The sequence below is a fragment of the Pezoporus occidentalis genome, unplaced genomic scaffold (assembly GCF_034315485.1).
Source record: "Pezoporus occidentalis ecotype Australia unplaced genomic scaffold, CSIRO_AGI_Poc_V1 ctg259, whole genome shotgun sequence".
Lineage (NCBI taxonomy): Eukaryota > Metazoa > Chordata > Aves > Psittaciformes > Psittacidae > Pezoporus > Pezoporus occidentalis.
This window is the reverse complement of record NW_026914491.1, coordinates 954,345-971,023: the sequence shown is the minus strand read 5'-3', so window position 1 is coordinate 971,023 and position 16,679 is coordinate 954,345. Positions and strand designations below refer to the sequence as shown.

Here is a 16,679-nt window from a genome sequence, read left to right as displayed (position 1 = left end):
GAAGGGTGTCCTGGGACTGCCCCTGGTCCTGGCCAGCCACTGGGCTCAGATCAAACCAACTCTGGCTCTTGCCCTTGCCAAGCCAGCCTCCGGCTCTGCCTTCCCTCACTGGCTCTACAGACCCAAGGCTGGTTTCGGTCCGAAGGCTGCTCCCCGGGATCGAGGGGACGCGCCCCGGGGGATCCAACCCTTCTGCGGCATCGGGAGCCCCGCGGGGACCTCCGGGACCGGGCAGGGGACCGGGGCCGCTGCGGGCCAGGCTGTGACCGGCGGGGGAGGGACCGGCCGCGGGGAGCGGCTCCACCTCCCTGGTTTAAAGCCCGGGGCCGGGCGGCGGCGGCTCTGTCCCGAGGAAAGTTGTGTCCGTGCTGCCGGCGGCTCAGGCGGGCACCGGCGCCGGGAGCGGGACTGGCACCGGGAGTGACCCCAGCATCTGCAGTGACGCTGGGACCAGCACCGACACCGGCATCGACACCGGCACTGACAGAGGCCCCGCGCCCCGGTGCTCGGGCGGCCCTGGTCGCCGCCGATGACCCTGAACACGCAGCGCGGGAGCCACAGCCCGCTCCGCCGCAGGGCCAGCACCCCTGTGCCGCGGCCGGGGGTCTCCTGCCACCCGCAGCTGGAGCACCGCTCCTCCGAGCCGGGCGCCAGGGCCGCGGCCCCCCGCGGCAGTTGGTCCTCCGAGTCCTCGGGTTCCTCCGGCGCCTGGGAGCCGCTGTACCGCGTGGTGCTGCTGGGGGACCCCGGCGTGGGCAAGAGCAGCCTGGCCAGCCTCTTCGCCGGCGTCCAGGAGCGGGATCTGCTGGAGCAGCACGGAGGTGGGTGCCTGCAGGAGGTAACGGGCTGGTGGCGCGTGTCCAGCCCCACAACGGGCAAACCCCATCAGCGTGGAGCCGGCGGTGGCCATTGGCACCGATTGGGCTCTCCCGGTGTCTTGCAGAGGCCGCCTATGAGCGCACGCTGTGTGTAGACGGTGAGGAGACCACGCTGCTCGTGATGGACACGTGGGAGCCGGAGCAGCGGGTATGGCCGGGGATGGGCACCGCTGCGCCCCTGGGACGTGCCCAGGGGATGCCATACAGGCCGAGCCACTGCTTTGGAGCCTCTCTGGGGCCTCCCTGCCGTGTCCTTGGCTCTCGCTGCTTGCTGCCCTTGCAGCAGAGCTGGGGAACACGCTGGGCAAGACAGGGGCTGGGGTTGCATCTGGGCAAGACAGGGGCTGGGGTCGCATCTCTGAGCTGCTCTTTGCCCACCTTTCCCATCATGTGCACTGTGGGGTGGGCACAAGGAGCCCCTCGCGCGAGGGTTGGGCCGGGAGGGAGAAGGGATTGCAGGGAAGGAACGTGGTGCCAGCCCGTTTGAAACGAATGGAAATGGTTTGGGACTGAGGCTGAAGGAGCCAACTGAGCAAATCCACGTGAGCCGGTGCTGCCAGCCAGGGCACGTGCTTTAACCGGCAGAGCGGTGGCCCCGGGAGCCTGGCACGGGGCATCCCTCCCGCCCAGCGCACGGAGGCACCTCCCGGGCAGAAATGCCACCACCACTGTCTTTGCCTCCCTCAAAACACCCCTTTGCCCCGCTCCGTGCTGCATTCCTGCGGGTGTCACCGGTCCCTGCGACTGGGGCTGGAGCCAAACTGAGCCCACGGCCCCGGTTTGTTGTTGGGAGAGGAGGAAACGCTCAAACACCCCCCAAAATCAGAAGATTTTAATCTGTGCTTTATTAATGGGGTCGCAGGTCCGCTCTCCATGGTGTAGGGGCTGGTGGGGTGCGCTGGCAGGTCCCATGGGTACTGGGGCGCTGCCAGCAGCCCCCGCAGAGCTGTGACATGTCACTCCCCATATGGTGGCAGGGCAAGGGGAGCCAGTGCCGCAGCCAGTGCCTGCAGGTCGGGAACGCCTATGTCATCGTCTACTCCATCACGGACCGAGGCAGCTTCGAGAGCGCCTCGGAGCTGCGCATCCAACTGCGCCGCGCTCGGCAGCCCGAGGACATCCCCATCATCCTGGTGGGCAACAAAAGCGACCTGGTGCGGAGCCGCGAAGTCTCCATTGAAGGTGAGCGGGGCTGGGGGGTCCCTCTGCATCCCCCTGTGGCTGCCCCCTCGTCCCAGCCGTGCGGCAGCGCTCGGGGTGCCAGCGGGGCCACGTCCCCTCCTTGCCCTTCCCTTGCAGAGGGCCGTGCGTGCGCTGCCGTGTTCGACTGCAAGTTCATCGAGACATCGGCGGCTCTGCAGCACAACGTGGCCGAGCTCTTCGAGGGGGTGGTGCGGCAGCTCCGCCTGCGCCGAGGGGGCAAGGAGCCCCACACGCGCCCTGCGCAGCGGCACAGGCGCAAGGAGAGCCTCACCAAGAGAGCCCGGCGCTTCCTCGACAGGCTGGTGGCCAGGAACAGCAGCAAGGTGGCCCTCAAGTTCCGCTCCAAGTCCTGCCACGACCTGTCTGTGCTCTGAGAGCCGCCGGTGCCTGCCCAGCGCTCCGCACACCCAGGCTGGGACTGCCCTCTCCACCAGCAGCGTGGCCGGTGGCTCCGTGGAGAGCCCAGATAGGACCAGAGCGATGCTGGGGATGTGGAGCTGGTTTAACCGGTGCTGAGGGATGCTCTGGATCCAGCCACGTCCCCTCCAGGAACAGAGACAAGTGGGGCCGGATCCCCTGGGCTGCGCTCATGGAGCAGAGGGTGGGATCCTGGGTTACAGCTGCTCCTGGGCAGCGGAGGTGAGGGGTGGCCATGCCCTGGGAGCGTGGCAGGTCCTGCTCGCGGTGCCCATCCTTCACAGGACAGCAGGGAGGACACAGGACACGGTGAGGGCACCATGGTGGTGGCAACATCGAGGACATCCTGGAGCCTGGCTGGGGAGAGGGACCAGGGGAGCCCCGGCAGCATCGCCCGGGGCTCTGTCCCGCATCCTCCTGGCACTGGTGGTTCTCAGAGCGAGGTTTTTCTGCTGTGTCTGTACTGGTGCAACGGGGAAAAACCTCGATCTGCAGAATAAACCACTCCGGCGGGGGGGGGTGGGGGGGGCTGGTCCCTGCTGCGGGGAGCTGCATCCTTGAGCCGTGTGGATGGATTCAAGCCCAGCTCCTTGCCAGTGGCTTGGGACCCGCCAGGCACCCGGTAGCTCCAGCAGCGGCGGGCAGGGGCCGGGAGGGCTGCAGGGGCCGCGGCGCTGCCGCTCTGGGCCGGGACGTGCCGGGCTACAGCGAGCAGCGGTGACCCCAGGGGCCCCGGGGGCTGCTCCTGGGACGCCGCGGGGTAACCGGTGACCTCCGCAGCCCCGGCCCGGAGCCAGAAGGGAGCAGGGAGCGGGGGTCGGGTCAGGAGTTTCCGTTCGCTCTGCGGCTCGAGCGTAGGGAGCCGCTGGTTGGGGCTGGTCAAAGCGGGGACAGCGGGGCAGGGGGCCCCCGAGCCATCGGTGATGGTGGCTTTGTTCCAGGGCATCCCTGCCCCGCGCACCGCCCCGGGTCCCGGTGCCGCCGGTCACACGGCGTTGCCGCGCCGGGGCTGAGGGGTCCCGATGCCGCTGCGGCTCCCGCAGCTGCAGCCGGCGATTCCCTGCGGCAGGAGGCGCGGGGGGGCCGCGGGATGGAAACTTGGCAGCGGGAGGAGAGGGGAGTGGAAAGAATGAGCTCAAACCCAGAAAAATGCGGCCGCGCCGGAGGGTGGGAGGAGAGGCCGAGGGGGGCCGTGGAGAGGCGCTGGGAAAGGATGGGAGGAAGGAAGGAGGAGGCGCTGCGGGGGCCAGGGCTGCCCGTGACCCCCGATGTGGCCCATATCTGGGGCAGGCAGTGCCGGGCTTGGGGGCTGCAGCCCCTCCAGCGGGAGCTCAGGGGCTGCCCCAGTGCCACCACCCCAATGCCACCACCCCTGTGTGACCCATCCGTTGACCTCAGTGTGATCTCCCCCAGACCCATCTGCTCCCCGGTGCCATTCCCAGTGGTGCCATTGGTCCCAGTGCCACCGGTCCTGCTGCTCAGCACCTTCCTGGGACACGGTACCCCATAGGCTCTGGACACACAACTGTCTGATGTCCTCAGTCCATCCCATCCCAGGGCAAAACCCATTCCCTGCTGGCAGAGCCCTGAGCACCGGTGCTGAGCCAGCTGCCAGCCCCGCACTGGTGGGTGCCATGGTTGGACCCCAGCACACACGGAGATGGGCGATGGTCCCATTATGGCCCCATCCTCCTCCAGCCCCCTCACCCCATTCTCCCCCCCCTGCCCTGGAGCACCCATCCCGTTATGCAGCGCTCCCATGGGGAGCAGCGGTGACAGCAGCAGGAGGAGATCCCGTCCCGGAGCCCTGCCCGGAGCCCATGGCGGGCAGTGGGGCGGGAGCACGGGGTGAGCCCGGCCGCGCTGCCTGCCCCTGCCCGGCCACCTCCTCTGTGGGGAACGGGCAGCGCCGCTGGCAGGGATCCAGGGGGGCTCTGCCCTCGCATGGGGCTGGGGGCTGTGAATCATCTGCTCCACGGACAGAAGAGTTGGGAGGAAAAAGGGGAAATGAATTGAACCAATAAATGAAGCCTTGTTCTGTACCGCGTGCTGCTCTGTGCCCCTCGCACCCAGCGAGGGCAATGGGGCTGCACGGCACAGGGGAGCAGGAGGAGGAGGAGGGGGGGGGCTCAGGATGCAGCCGGGCTGAGGGTGGCGTGGGGGGGAGGGAATTTTTGTGAGGAAAACACCCATTCCAGCCAATTTTCCATCAGATCCTGGCCCCAGCCCAGCAGCAGCAGAGGGGATCCCTGCTGTTTGGGAAGCATCCTTATGGAGGGGCTCTTCACCGAGGGAGGCCATGGGGATGCTGGTAGTGCCCGCAGGACACAAGGCAGAAGCTCTTCCCGGTGAGGGTACTGAGGCGCTGGCACAGGGTGCCCAGAGAAGCTGTGGCTGCCCCATCCCTGGCAGTGCTCAAGGCCAGGTTGGACACAGGGGCTTGCAGCAAGCTGCTCCAGTGGGAGGGGTCCCTGGATGGAGCTGGATGCGCTTTAAGCTCCCTTCATCCCAAACCGCACCGGGATGCTGCGATCCATGGATGGTACCCGGGGTACCCCCGGGGCCGGGGCGGTCTCCTAGCAACGCGGAGCGGGATGCTGGGGGCGTGGTCTCGGCGGTGACGCAACTTCCGGCCGCTGAGAGGACGTGTCCCTCCGGAAGCGCGGCGCCATGGAGGAGGCCGCGGCGCACAACGGCAGCGCCGGGCCCGGGCCCGCCCGCCCGCCCGCCACCCCCGAGGGCATGGCGCTGGCCTACGGCAGCCTGGTGCTCATGGCGCTGCTGCCCATCTTCTTCGGGGCGCTGCGCTCCGTCAGCTGCGCCAAGAGCAAGGTACCGCGGGGCCGCCCCGCCACCCCCCGCTGCCCGTAGGCCTCGTCCCGCCGCCGCTCCCGGTCCCCGTCTTCCCCCCCCCCACAACCGGCAAAGACCCGCGCCCCGCTGGGTCTCTTGGGGGGGATGCCCCGGGGCTTCTCCAGCCCCGTCCTCGCTGCCCCGGTGAATCCAAGCGCTGCCAAGCTCCCAGCCTGCCCCTGGAGATGCTGCGGTGGGGATTGGGTTGGGGGGCGGGGAGCTGTGGGTCTGCTCCCCCGCCCCGCAGCACCGGGGCTGGTCCCGGCGGTGCTGCCGCCGCTCCTGCCCGCAGCCCCCGTCCCTGCCTCCCGCTGCGCTGCTCTCGCCTGGCTCCCGTAGCACCTGGGACCTGAAGTGCACCGGAGATGCTCAGGAGAGGGGCTGCTTTGCCCGGTCTGGTTTAGTGCTCGTCCTTAAAGGCTCCTGGGCACAAGGAGCATCCCTGGAGCGAGGTGAGGGGTAAGAGGGTGGCTGGAGAGGAGCATTGCTCAGAGGTGATGGGTAGGTGGGAGCCCAGCAGCCCTCTGGGCAGGGGGAAGGAGCGACACCAGCACAGGGGTTGTATTTTCCCTTCTCCAAGAGGACGTAAGCAGTAAATGGTGGCAGCCCCTGGAAGGCTGCGGGTGGGCTTTGCTTTTCCACCTCACGCTCTGCCTGTGTCACGGCCCCACCTCCGGGAAGGATCCCGAAGCCACCCCAGTCCCTGCTCATTGCGTGCATTCACCTCCTGCTTGGGTATGAAGGCAGAACAGGGTCTGAGCCTCTCCTGTCCTCCCCTTCCCTCCCCAGAACTCCTCGGAGATGCCAGAGACCATTACCAGCCGTGATGCTGCTCGCTTCCCCATCGTTGCCAGTTGCACCCTTCTGGGGCTCTACCTCTTCTTTAAAGTAAGTGAGAACATCGGCAGGGCCTGGCATGTCCCAGGGCTGGGGCAGGAGCGCCCGGAGTGGGGCTGACTCCAGTTTTGGCCCTCAGTGTTGGGACAGAGAACGTGTGAGGCTGCCCAGCTTGAGCTGCTCAGGGTCCCCGTGTGGGAGGCCATCGGGTCTCACCTGAATCATCCCAGCTCGGGGGAGCTGGAGCCTGCTTGTGCACACATTGGCTCTGGAGAGCAGCCGAGGGGTGAGGGCACCCCTGAGCTCCGCCTGTCCCTGGGGCCTGACTGAAACCGGAGGGTGCTGGGGACCACCGAGTGTCAAACTGAGGGTGCTGAGGCGCTGGCACAGGGTGCCCAGAGAAGCTGTGGCTGCCCCATCCCTGGCAGTGTTCAAGGCCAGGTTGGACACAGGGGCTTGGAGCAAGCTGCTCCAGTGGGAGGGGTCCCTGCCCGTGGCAGGGGTTGGAGCTGGAGGAGCTTTAAGGTCCCTTCCACCCCAGCCCATTCCATGGCTCTATGAAGTGCTGCTTTTTCCATGTTATGCTTCCAGAGCTGTCTTGTTGGCGCTCCAGCTTCCAGCCCTGCTGTCCTGGGCTGCCTGCGGGGTGCTGGGATGCTCCTGCCTGGCCATTAGGAGAGGTTTAGGCTGCAAGGTTGGGAATGCTGCAGTTACCACACAGCAGCCAACTGCTGCTTGCTCCTGGATGGGATGAGACAGCAGGAAGAGGAGTGCTGGATGTGCAGCAGGGCCCTGCTGAATGATGAGCAGCTCTGCCCGTTTAATACCTGCAGCCATGAGCCCCCCTGTTCCACCCCCTCTGCCAGGAGAGCTGGGGTCCCCTGTGCTGGGCTGTCGGGGTGGGATTCAGTGTGTGTTGGGGGCAGGACTTCTATTGACCCCGGGGGTACTGCTGCTCCCCTCTGCTGGGGCAGCCCCCCAGGAGCAGTGCTGTGCCTCGCTCCCTGCCCCAGCTCTGCAAGGGGACACATGCAGGAAGGCTCTGTCCTCCTTTCTGCCACACAGGAGTTATTTTTTGACCCAAGCAGCATGCCAGCTCACAGGCCCAGTGCTTGTTCTGTGAGCACACGGCTATTTCCAACTCATCTCCCATCAGCGGTGCAGGAATTTGGGTTATTCCAGCTATTCTTCTCCTCTCCCTGGAGCACTGGCACAGCAGCTGCCAGGAGGAAACAGTGCAGTGCTGTAGGTGGGGAGGACACTGCGGTTATGAACCCCCTCTCTGGATTTGCCTTGCAGATATTCTCTCAAGAGTACATCAACCTTCTGCTTTCCATGTATTTCTTCGTGCTGGGGATCCTCGCCCTGTCCCACACCATCAGGTACAGCAGAGGGGAGGCTGTGAATGAGATGGGTGTTTGAGGCCGCCCCATTGCCCTGCAGCTCTTGGGGTGTTGTCCCTTGGTGGTGTGACCCCTTCCTCGTGGGGGAACCAAAGTCTCAGGGGTCCCAGTAACCCAGTACCCTGCACAGCATCACCTGGGGAGCTGCTGGAGGTGTAGGTGGCCACATCATGGGGCAAGGCCAGCTCATCCTGAGTTGCTGCTGTGGCTTGGCACAGTCCTCGCTGCCCTGTGCAGGGTGAGCTCCCTGGTACCAGTGCTACTGGGATGGCTGAAGCAGCAGCTGGAGGTCGCAGTGACATCCCCTGCCTCTCACCCTGATGCTTGGCATTAGGTGTTGAAAGCTCCAGCTGTAACAGTAACTGAAACAGTCAAACTGGCTTCCTGTTTCCTGAGCTCCAGGGTGTTGGGGACCCACTGCTTTCCCTTGGCTGGTGCTGGGCAATGGCTTTACCCCTGTTCCTGGTTCCACACAAGAGCCATGTGGTGGTGGCCCAGCCAGTTCTGAGTGTCCGGGGGTCCTTGTGGTGGGTCTTCCCTTCTGTATCTCTTACCCTTTTGAGGGACTGTCGCATAAGGACAGATCAGACCTCTGGGGAGGTCAAGGTCCCATGTTTGCAGCTTGGTGCCTGAAGCTGGGGCTGCTGCTGGTCCCTGACGTGGCAAATCCCAGCGTTCCCTGTCTTGGGAAGGGTGTGGGCTGACATCCGTGCTGGGCAGCACCTCCTCCAGGGTGTCCTGTCCAACTGCCCTTCTCTACCCCTCTCATTTCAGCCCCATGATGAACAGATTCTTCCCTGCAAATTTCCCCAACAAACAGTACCAGCTCCTCTTCACCGAGGGCTCCGGGGAGAGCAAGGAGGGTACGTTGGCTCGCCGGCCTCGCTGCGGGCCTGCATGTTTTCTGCCTTTACTCTTATGGTGTTTTGACCTCCAGCCCCTTCAGACAACCTTCTTAAAGGCTTCCCTCCTGCTCCCCACTGTGCTTCTGTAGCCAGAGTGAGCTTGTGTGCCCCTGCAGAGCTGGGGCTGCCCTGTGCGTCTCCTTGCACCGGTGCTCTCCCTCTGTGCTGCCTCTCGCTGGCAGCAGGACCCCATAAGCAGATCCCAGAGCGCTGCAGGGATGGAGCTATGGCTGCTGTAAATGCACTGCCTTTATTTAAGCTCCTTAGCACAATTGTGACTGCCTTACCTGAGGATCAGATCTGATCTGATGATTCAGATCTTTGCACTTTGAAAAGCATCCTACCCAGTAGCTCTACTGGCAAGGGAACTCTTCTAGTGCTGCCATCAGGAGTTAACTGGTGCAGGAGGATGGAGATTTGCCTCTCCCTGCCTCAGGCAGTGCCTGAGTCCAATTTCCCTGTTGACAGAAGGGTCACAGATGCTGTCCATGTGGCAGAGTCTGCCTGAAGGAGAAGGTCTGGGCTTGCTCGTGGGCACAGCCGTGGCCATGGTTTGTGTCAGTGCAGCTCTGAGGGGAGCTGCCCAACATCCACCTTCTCTGTTCTGTTGCAGAAATAGTGAATTACGAGTTTGACACCAAGGATCTGGTGTGCTTGGCCCTGAGCAGTGTTGTGGGGGTCTGGTACCTGCTGAGAAAGGTAAGTGAGCTGCAGGCAGGGTCCAGGCTGGATCAGACCCGGGCCCTTTCCATGCAAGTCAGTGCGTGCAGCGGGACCCAAGTCTCCTTTTCCTGTCGTTCCCAGCACTGGATTGCCAACAACCTCTTTGGGCTGGCCTTCTCCCTCAACGGGGTGGAGCTGCTGCACTTGAACAACGTCAGCACAGGCTGCATCTTGCTCGGGGGCCTCTTCATCTACGACGTCTTCTGGGTAAACAGGAGCAGTCCCTGGGGTGGGCGCTGGTGCAGCCGGTGGGGGGGAGCATGTGCCTGGTGTTGAGCCCCTCTGGAGGCTGCACACTGCCTGGCCACACGTTTGTAGTCAGGATTTCCACTTTCTGAGCCCAAAGAGGTGTGATGATGGAGTCAAACAGGGGTGGAATGTGGCTCGGTGAATGCATTTCCTTTTCATCTCTGCCTTAAAGAGCGCAGGGCTGGCAGGGATCCTCCCAGCGCTGCTGTGGAGTACCTGGCTGTGTGGCATACCCAGTTCTGGTGACCCCACTGAGGTCTTCCCAATGCCTGACAGAGCTGTGGGGTGGGCTGGAGGACAAGGCTGCTCTGGGGTTCACTGATCCTGCTTGTATGGCTGTGCTCCATCACCTGCCAGCTTCATCAGCATCCCTCTGCTCTCATGCACAGAGGATCAGACACTGGAATGTCTCCAGTCTGTTCCCCTCAGCCAGTGCCCTGCCCTGACAGCTTCATTTGGGGGATTTCCTTCTCTCTCTGCAATGGGCCTGAGTGCACATTGCTCCTTGTAATGTCCGTATTCCCCAGTCTTTCCTGCTGCCTCCATCTCCTGAATTACTGCATTGCCAAATGTATACCTTGAGGTCCGTCCAGCAGCCCTGCAGCTGCCTGCATAATGCTTCCCTATTTGAGCCTGGCTGCTGCGTGTTGCTGTGTACTTGGCTGGAGCTGCCCCTGTGTCACAGGCTCCTTAACAGAGCGAGCTCTGTGGTTCCTTGGCCTCTGCCACTTCCTGCGCTGCTCTCAGCTGGGGAGGGTTCAGCTCTTCTGGCTCAGTGCACCCGGTGCCTCGTGCCCTGCTCGGGGTGCCAGAGTCTTCCTGGTGCTTCAGAGACAGCCACACTGTGCCCCTCACTGCTCACTGTTGCCAGAGCCTCACAGAAGAGGCTGGCCTGAGGTGGAGCCCCTCTTATTGTGCCCCTGTGCAGGGACTGGTTGCTTGGTCTAAGCATGGGTGTAATCACAGTGAGATCCAAGGAGGGTTTCAGGGAGGAAGGAAAACTCCTCAGTGCATCGAGGATGTTGCTGCTCCCTTCATAGTCTTGGGGTGGATTCACATGTGATGATTTTCCCTGGTCCCAGAGTGCAGTCCTGTCACCTCTTGGCAATGCCCAGAGCTTGCGGCATTAATCTGGGGTCCAGTACTTGGCTTTAAGGTTTCTGTTCAATCACTGTCTCTAGGACCTTGCTCACCCAGTGCTCACCAGCACCTGGTTTGTGCCCTGCTTTTGGTATGGCCGAGCCTGGAGGCTTGGGGATGAAAAGGAACAGGAATAAGGGTGGTTGACCTGGGTGCTGGCATCCACCCCCAAACGATGCCAGTGTTTAAAGCTGATAGTGCAGAGCAAATAAATGACCTCAGAGAAAATGCAGCTGAGCTGGCAACTGCTCTGCTCCCTGATGGGGCTCACGGGCAGCCGCCTGCTGCTGGCTGGGATCTGCAGGGAGCTGCTTGCCCATGCTCACCTCCGCAAGCACAGTCCTGAGCCCTCTGCCCCGGGCTGCGGGCTCACTTCAGGGCTCCCCTGCCTGCACCTTGCTTGGGTTTGCCCCTCCTTGGCTATTCTCTGCCACTGAGGCTGCTCCAGGCCCTGGGGTGAGGCTGTAGCTGAGCATGTGCCTGTTCCTGTGCCACTGCGGTCACCGCGGCCTCCTCTGCTTGTCCCTAGGTCTTTGGTACCAACGTGATGGTGACGGTTGCCAAATCGTTCGAGGCCCCAATAAAACGTGAGTAGATGCTCCCTGTGTGCTGGAGGGGGGGGGAATGTGCTCCTGGAGGAGGCTCAGAGGTGGGATGTGTTCAGAAGGTTTCCTGCTTGTGTCCCCGTCCCCCTTAGGTTGCTGTGTGGTGCCAGGGTCTCTGGAGAGGGCTGGTTCCGTTGCCCTGGGCTGGGTGCATTGGGTGCATCCCCAGAGTGGGCAGTTTTAGCAGCTTATAGAAAAAATGATGCAAAAAGCCCTACAGACCCCTCTGATCCAGCAGGAAGGTGAATTTGTGCTCTTGTGGAGCAGTAGTTTGGGTCCTTGGAGCTGGGGTTGGAGCCTGCTCCCGGGCTGGCTGAAACCCCCTTGGGTTTTCATCCTGGTGCCTGGAGTTGTGCCAGGAAAGGGGACCAAGGGGAGCTGCAGGTGAGGAGGGGGCTGAGGGCAGGGGCAGGGCCCTGCTCTGGTCCCTTTGTGCCAGGTTCAGCAGTGCTGGGGTCAGCTCAGCACAGATGCTCCCCCCTCACTGTGCCTCTCTCTGCTCCCCGCAGTGGTTTTCCCTCAGGACCTGCTGGAGAAGGGGCTGGAAGCCGACAACTTTGCCATGCTGGGCCTGGGGGACATTGTCATTCCAGGTGAGGACAGGAGAGGGGGAGCAGGACCGGGATCCCCGCTCTGAACGGGCTGCGTGGGTGCCTCGCTTTGCCTTTGGCCATGCAGAGCCCTGCGGATCCCCTGCGGGGTTTGGGGGCTCCGTGGGCGGTTTGGGGGCTCCGTGGGCTGGGGGCTGTGTGGAATGAGGGGGTCCCCCCCAACTCCCACCCCGGTCCCGGGGCTGTGCTGCTGCCTTGTGCCGCCAGAGGGCACTGTGAGGCCGGGCACCGCGCCGCAGGCTGCCCTCCGCCCGCAGCCCCTCACCGCCGCCTTCTCCCCGCAGGGATCTTCATCGCCCTGCTGCTGCGCTTTGACATCAGGTGAGCGGCTGGCGGGGAAGGCTCTGCGCAGGGGCGGGTTTGCTGCGTGTTTGAGCTGCTTGCGGAGAGCAAAAGGGGAAGGGGAAGGCGGGAGCAGGGTTGTGTGCTCCCCTCCGGCGCTTGGTGATGGCAGAGCGGCCGTTATGGTGCAGAAGGGTGCGAGGGAAGCTCTTGGAGGAGTCGATAGGAGCTGTGGGGGTGATTGAGTTCCCAGACGGTGCTGTGGGCAGTGCAGCCCCCCCAGAGCCTCACCAGCTCCCTGGCACCGAGGACGGGGCAGCGCTGCGGTGCTGCGGCAGTGATGGCGTGGGACAGCGCTGGGGGTGCTGGCACCCGGGAGGTGCTCGTGGATGCAGATGGGTGCCTAGCAGTGCAGGCTGCCGTTGGAGGAGGCAGCTCTTCCCTGCATGGGGAAGCTGCCCCCACAGCGGGACACAGCTCTTGGCCGTTGCCCCACACCGAAAGTCTCCGTCTCGGTGCCACCGTGGTGCTGCGGCCCCACTGCTGTGGCACAGCCCCTCTGCTCTGTGCCAGCTTTCCCAGGTGCTTCCACCCACATCCTGCCCGCACCTGCTGGGAATCCCAGTTCCCATGGCCTGCCCTGCAGTGAACCAGCACGAGCTGAGAGCGGGGTGCCAGGGACAGGGCACACATCCCCCAGCAATCTGGGACCCTCTCCCTGGGTCCCAGCACTGATTCCTCCCATAGCAGCCATTCAGCAGCAGGGTTTCGTGCCTCCTTCCCTTCCCCAGCCCCTCAACTGGGTGTCACCTCATCGATGCCCGTGGGACTGGGCGCATGAGCAGAGCACAGCTCCCATACCCCAGCACAGTGGGAGATGCTCGGAAGCACTGGGCCAGCTCCGTTTTGGCTGCTGGCATCCCAGACCCAGGCTCACTGAGCTCTGCTCTCTCCTGCAGCTTGAAGAAGAACACACACACGTATTTCTACACCAGCTTTGTGGCCTACATCTTCGGGCTGGGCCTGACCATATTCATCATGCACATCTTCAAGCACGCCCAGGTGAGCTGTGCCGTGAGATGCACGTCCCACGTGGGACCCTCCATGAGGTTCCTGCATCACGCCAGGGAAAAGCCGCTGCATTCCTTCTCCCACTTTGCTTTTCCAGTGTCTGCCTGTACCTTCCCTGCCCAAAGCTTGTGTGTCTGACTGGAGCAGAGCCCTCTTAGGACAAGGACTTTGGCTGGGCTGCCCTGTGGTTTAGTGGCTCTGTGGAACCAAGCTGCCCATGAAGTCCCATCCTCTGTCTTTCAGAGGGGCCCTGGGAGCCCATACTTTATGGGTGCTCTCTCTGGTCTCTGCGGGTGTCCTCAGTGTGTTCAGAGGACCTCCTGGTGAGGATTTTGTGCTGCTGCAGCGGTAGCTTGGCTCTGGAAGCCGCTTTCTGGGGCATTAACCCTGTGGGCAGTGCTGTGCCAGACACCCTGAGTGCAGAGGGGCTGGGGCCAGCTCGCTTTAAAGGCCTCCCAAGGTGGTTTGGTTTAACAGATGCTTTCCTTCCCAACAGCCCGCTCTGCTCTACCTGGTCCCCGCCTGCATCGGGTTCCCGCTGCTTGTGGCTTTGGCAAAGGGAGAAGTAACCGAACTGTTCAGGTGAGCGGGGCGTGCAGATGTGCCCGGGCACAGCTGGAGGGACGGGTTCCTCCGGGCACGCTCTGGGTGGAGGCAGCGGGTCCGTGCTTGTACCGGGGCGGTACCGGCAGGCAGGCAGCATCTGCTGGTGCTTTCCGCCCCGGTGACAAAGCCTTCCCGTGTGCCGGCAGGCAGGGGAGGGTGGGACACGCACCTGGAGCCCGGAGACTTGGTCATTGTGTCCCAGGGCCTCTGGGTGGGGAGAACGGAGCCAGAGCTGCTGCAAGAGCAGCCAGGGCTGGTTTGAGCACATCCCAGCCTCCCTCCTGGGGTTGGAGCATCCGGGGTTGCAGCCGTCTCCCTGCCCCAGGGTGCAGGGAAAGGGACCTGGGCTGTGCCGTTGTGCTTCTCGCAGCCTGCCATGTCCCAGGCTCGCTGCCTGCTGTCTCCTGCCTGCACTGTCCCCTCTGAGCTGCACGGTGTGGCCTGGCCTGCCCGGGAGCTGTTTCTCTGCTCTGAGCTGCTTGTGCTCAAGCTGTGCAGTTTGAGGGTATCCAAAGCAGAGGAGGGAAGGGAACGTCCGTCCCCAGGCAGGGCCGTGCACCCTCCAGCCTCCCCGCTCCGCAGTGCCCCTGCTCGGAGGGGAAGCAGGAGCCGAGTGGGGCGCAGCAGGAGCTGCCTGTCCTCCCCTGCTCCTTCCCCTCCCCTGGGAGACGCAGAGGAGCGTGTTCCCAGCGCTGTCAGCGGGCTCCCAGCCCTGCCGCACCTGCCTGCCCTTTGATGTTGGCTTCTGAGATCGCTGCTGCAGGCGCTGAGTGTCCTGGGATCGTCCTTCCTGTGCACCTGGGATCCTGCTGCTGCTCTCCCGGGGCCGTGACTCAGAGCTGACAGCAGCAGCAGCGCCTCCCGTGCCAGGAAATGGGAGGGATGAGCTGCGAGCCCGGCCTGGCACCGGGGAGCCCGGACACCCGGCACCGGGGCTCAGAGCCCCATCAAGCACTGGCACCAAGCACTGGCTGTTTGCTGAGTGCTGTCAGGGCAGGAGGCTGGGGGGCTGCAGCCCTGATGGGCCTGGCTCCAGCTCCCCTTGGAGTCCTTCCAGTGGCCTGCAGAGGAAGTGGGAAGGGATGGGTCTCTGCCTGGAGGGCTCCCACTGCAGGAATCCCACCAGGTGGATCTCCCCTGTGTGGCTCTGGTGTGCTCTGATCCAGCATGGAGCTGGCAGTTCCTTGTGTCCCCAGCACCCAGCGAGCTGCCTGCATGTGGTGTCTTGCAGCAGCTGTCAGCTGCTCTGGGAGAGGGCAGTGAGAGTCTGATGTGGAAGCAAATACAGGCAGCGCTGCGGGCAGGATCTGTGCTGCAGGGTGCTGATGGAGCAGAGGTGGGTGACGTTGGGATCAGTGCTGTGGCTCCCAGCCTCGCTGAGCCTCCCTAGGCAGGCAGTAACCTTCACTCTGCCCCCATCAGCTGTCAGCAGTGAGGAATCTGTCCTTGAGCAGGCTCTGCTGCATCGCTCTGCTGCCTGTGCGGCCCCTGGGCTGTTCTGCTGCTGCCTTTCCCATGCCCAGGCTTGCTCTCCTATGGGCTCTGGCTGCCTGGCTCTGTCCATGCCAGCAGGAGCTGCCTTCTCCTGGGTCTCAGCCCCTGCTGTGCCTTACCCTGGGCTCTGCAGGCAAGGGCAGCGCAGGCAGGAGCCTCCCCCCAGCCTGCACTCACTGGTGCTGGTGGCTGGCGGGGCCCTGGGCTGCCTGCACAGGGTGCTGGGTTTGCAGCGGTCTCACTCCAAAACTCTTCTGCTTGTTCTCTCTCTCCCCTCCCTCCTTTCTGTCCTCGTCCTCTCCCTTTGCCCTCCTGCTTCCTCTCTCTCCCGCAGCTATGAATCCTCTGCTGAAATCTTGCCGCACACACCACGACTTACCCACTTCCCCACCGTGTCTGGCTCGCCGGCCAGCCTTGCTGATTCCATGCAGCAGAAACTGTCCTGTCCCCGCCGACGCCGGCAGCAAAGCCCCAGTGCCATGTAGCCCTGGCAGGCGGTGCCCTTTGTCTGTCGCTCTGGCCAGGTAGGGGCTGGTTCCTGCAGTGAAAGGGGGAGATTTGACATCTCTGCCCCTGTTGTGCTTCCTGCTGGCAGGCAGCGCTCCCGGGTTTCCTTTGCCAAGGCCCCGGGGGAAGGGGGGGTGTGGGGTGTGTGTGTTGCAGCCAGAGGGGTGAGACTGGTGGGGTGTCAGCACTGTTGGTCTTGCTGTGGCTTCCCCCCGTTAACCAGCCCCTCTGGCACCGGCGTGGAGGGATGTGTGATGCTATCCAGGTTATTTAACGGTGCTCTCTGTGGTGGGCACAGAGCTGGCTTGGCCTGGGGATGTCCTCCCCATCCCTGGAGGTGTCTGTGGGGACCATGCAGGGGCTCTGCCCCATCAGGCTTCCTGCACTGGGGGGCAGTGGCTGGAGCCTGGCACGGCCCAGCCCCTGCGTCAGGGCAGGGATCTCTGTCCCCAGGGCAGGTCCAGCCCCGCTCACTGCTCCCTCTTGTCCCTCTCGCCCCCAGCTACGAGGAGAGCTCGACCCCTACGGAGGGGCCGGGGGCCAATAAGGACGAGATGACAGCAGCCTCCAAGAAGGAGCATTGATGCTGCCCAGGGGCCGTGCCCCCCCCACCCCGCTGGGCCGGGGCCCCCCCCAGCCCCTCCACCAGTGACAGACGACGAAACAATTGTGCAAAGAAGCCTCGTGTTGTGTGTGTGGGAGCAGCCGCTGGGGGGGGGATCGATGTACGCTGCCAACCCCCCCCCCCAGGGCCGCCCCTGCCCCCGATCCCCCCCCCCCAAACGCAAAGGGGGTGCGGGGGGGGCACAAACCACAGCCTGGTTTTTAAATTTTGTATTGTGCGTTTGCTTTCTCTCCTATTAAACCGTGTCCGAGGAAGGACGGAGGCACCGGC

The 16,679-nt window shown here is 63.8% G+C and overlaps 2 protein-coding genes across 4 annotated transcripts; both read left to right on the top strand.

Moving 5' to 3' along the window:
- The first annotated feature begins 416 nt into the window (after positions 1–416).
- On the top strand, positions 417–3,034 carry REM1 (RRAD and GEM like GTPase 1). The gene is made up of 4 exons (XM_062623867.1): positions 417–821; positions 944–1,026; positions 1,856–2,060; positions 2,178–3,034. Exons 1-4 carry the CDS (start codon positions 530–532, stop codon positions 2,453–2,455), a joined length of 858 nt encoding a protein of 285 aa, XP_062479851.1. The 5' UTR covers positions 417–529; the 3' UTR covers positions 2,456–3,034.
- Positions 3,035–5,131: 2,097 nt separating this feature from the next.
- Positions 5,132–16,663, top strand: HM13 (histocompatibility minor 13). Of its 3 annotated transcripts, XM_062623864.1 has the most exons (13): positions 5,132–5,330; positions 6,141–6,239; positions 7,488–7,570; positions 8,366–8,454; positions 9,110–9,195; positions 9,301–9,426; positions 11,138–11,195; positions 11,723–11,806; positions 12,109–12,145; positions 13,066–13,168; positions 13,674–13,759; positions 15,612–15,801; positions 16,287–16,663. In XM_062623864.1, the coding sequence occupies exons 1-12, from the start codon at positions 5,169–5,171 to the stop codon at positions 15,760–15,762; spliced, it is 1,164 nt and encodes a 387-aa protein (XP_062479848.1). In that variant the 5' UTR covers positions 5,132–5,168; the 3' UTR covers positions 15,763–15,801; positions 16,287–16,663. The 3 variants fall into 3 exon arrangements, with proteins under 3 accessions (XP_062479848.1, XP_062479849.1, XP_062479850.1); XM_062623865.1 differs by lacking the exon at positions 15,612–15,801; XM_062623866.1 differs by lacking the exons at positions 13,674–13,759; positions 15,612–15,801; positions 16,287–16,663 and adding an exon at positions 13,275–13,393.
- The last annotated feature ends 16 nt before the right edge of the window (positions 16,664–16,679 follow it).

Bases quoted from the DNA above. Each gene is read 5' to 3' on its own strand.
- REM1 (XM_062623867.1), top strand. From the start codon at position 530: ATGACCCTGAACACGCAGCGCGGGAGCCACAGCCCGCTCCGCCGCAGG. The intron at 822-943 runs GTGGGTGCCTGC...GGTGTCTTGCAG, and splicing joins TCTGCTGGAGCAGCACGGAG to AGGCCGCCTATGAGCGCACG. The intron at 2,061-2,177 runs GTGAGCGGGGCT...CTTCCCTTGCAG, and splicing joins CCGCGAAGTCTCCATTGAAG to AGGGCCGTGCGTGCGCTGCC.
- HM13 (XM_062623864.1), top strand. From the start codon at position 5,169: ATGGAGGAGGCCGCGGCGCACAACGGCAGCGCCGGGCCCGGGCCCGCC. The intron at 8,455-9,109 runs GTACGTTGGCTC...GTTCTGTTGCAG, and splicing joins CTCCGGGGAGAGCAAGGAGG to AAATAGTGAATTACGAGTTT. The intron at 11,196-11,722 runs GTGAGTAGATGC...TGCTCCCCGCAG, and splicing joins GTTCGAGGCCCCAATAAAAC to TGGTTTTCCCTCAGGACCTG.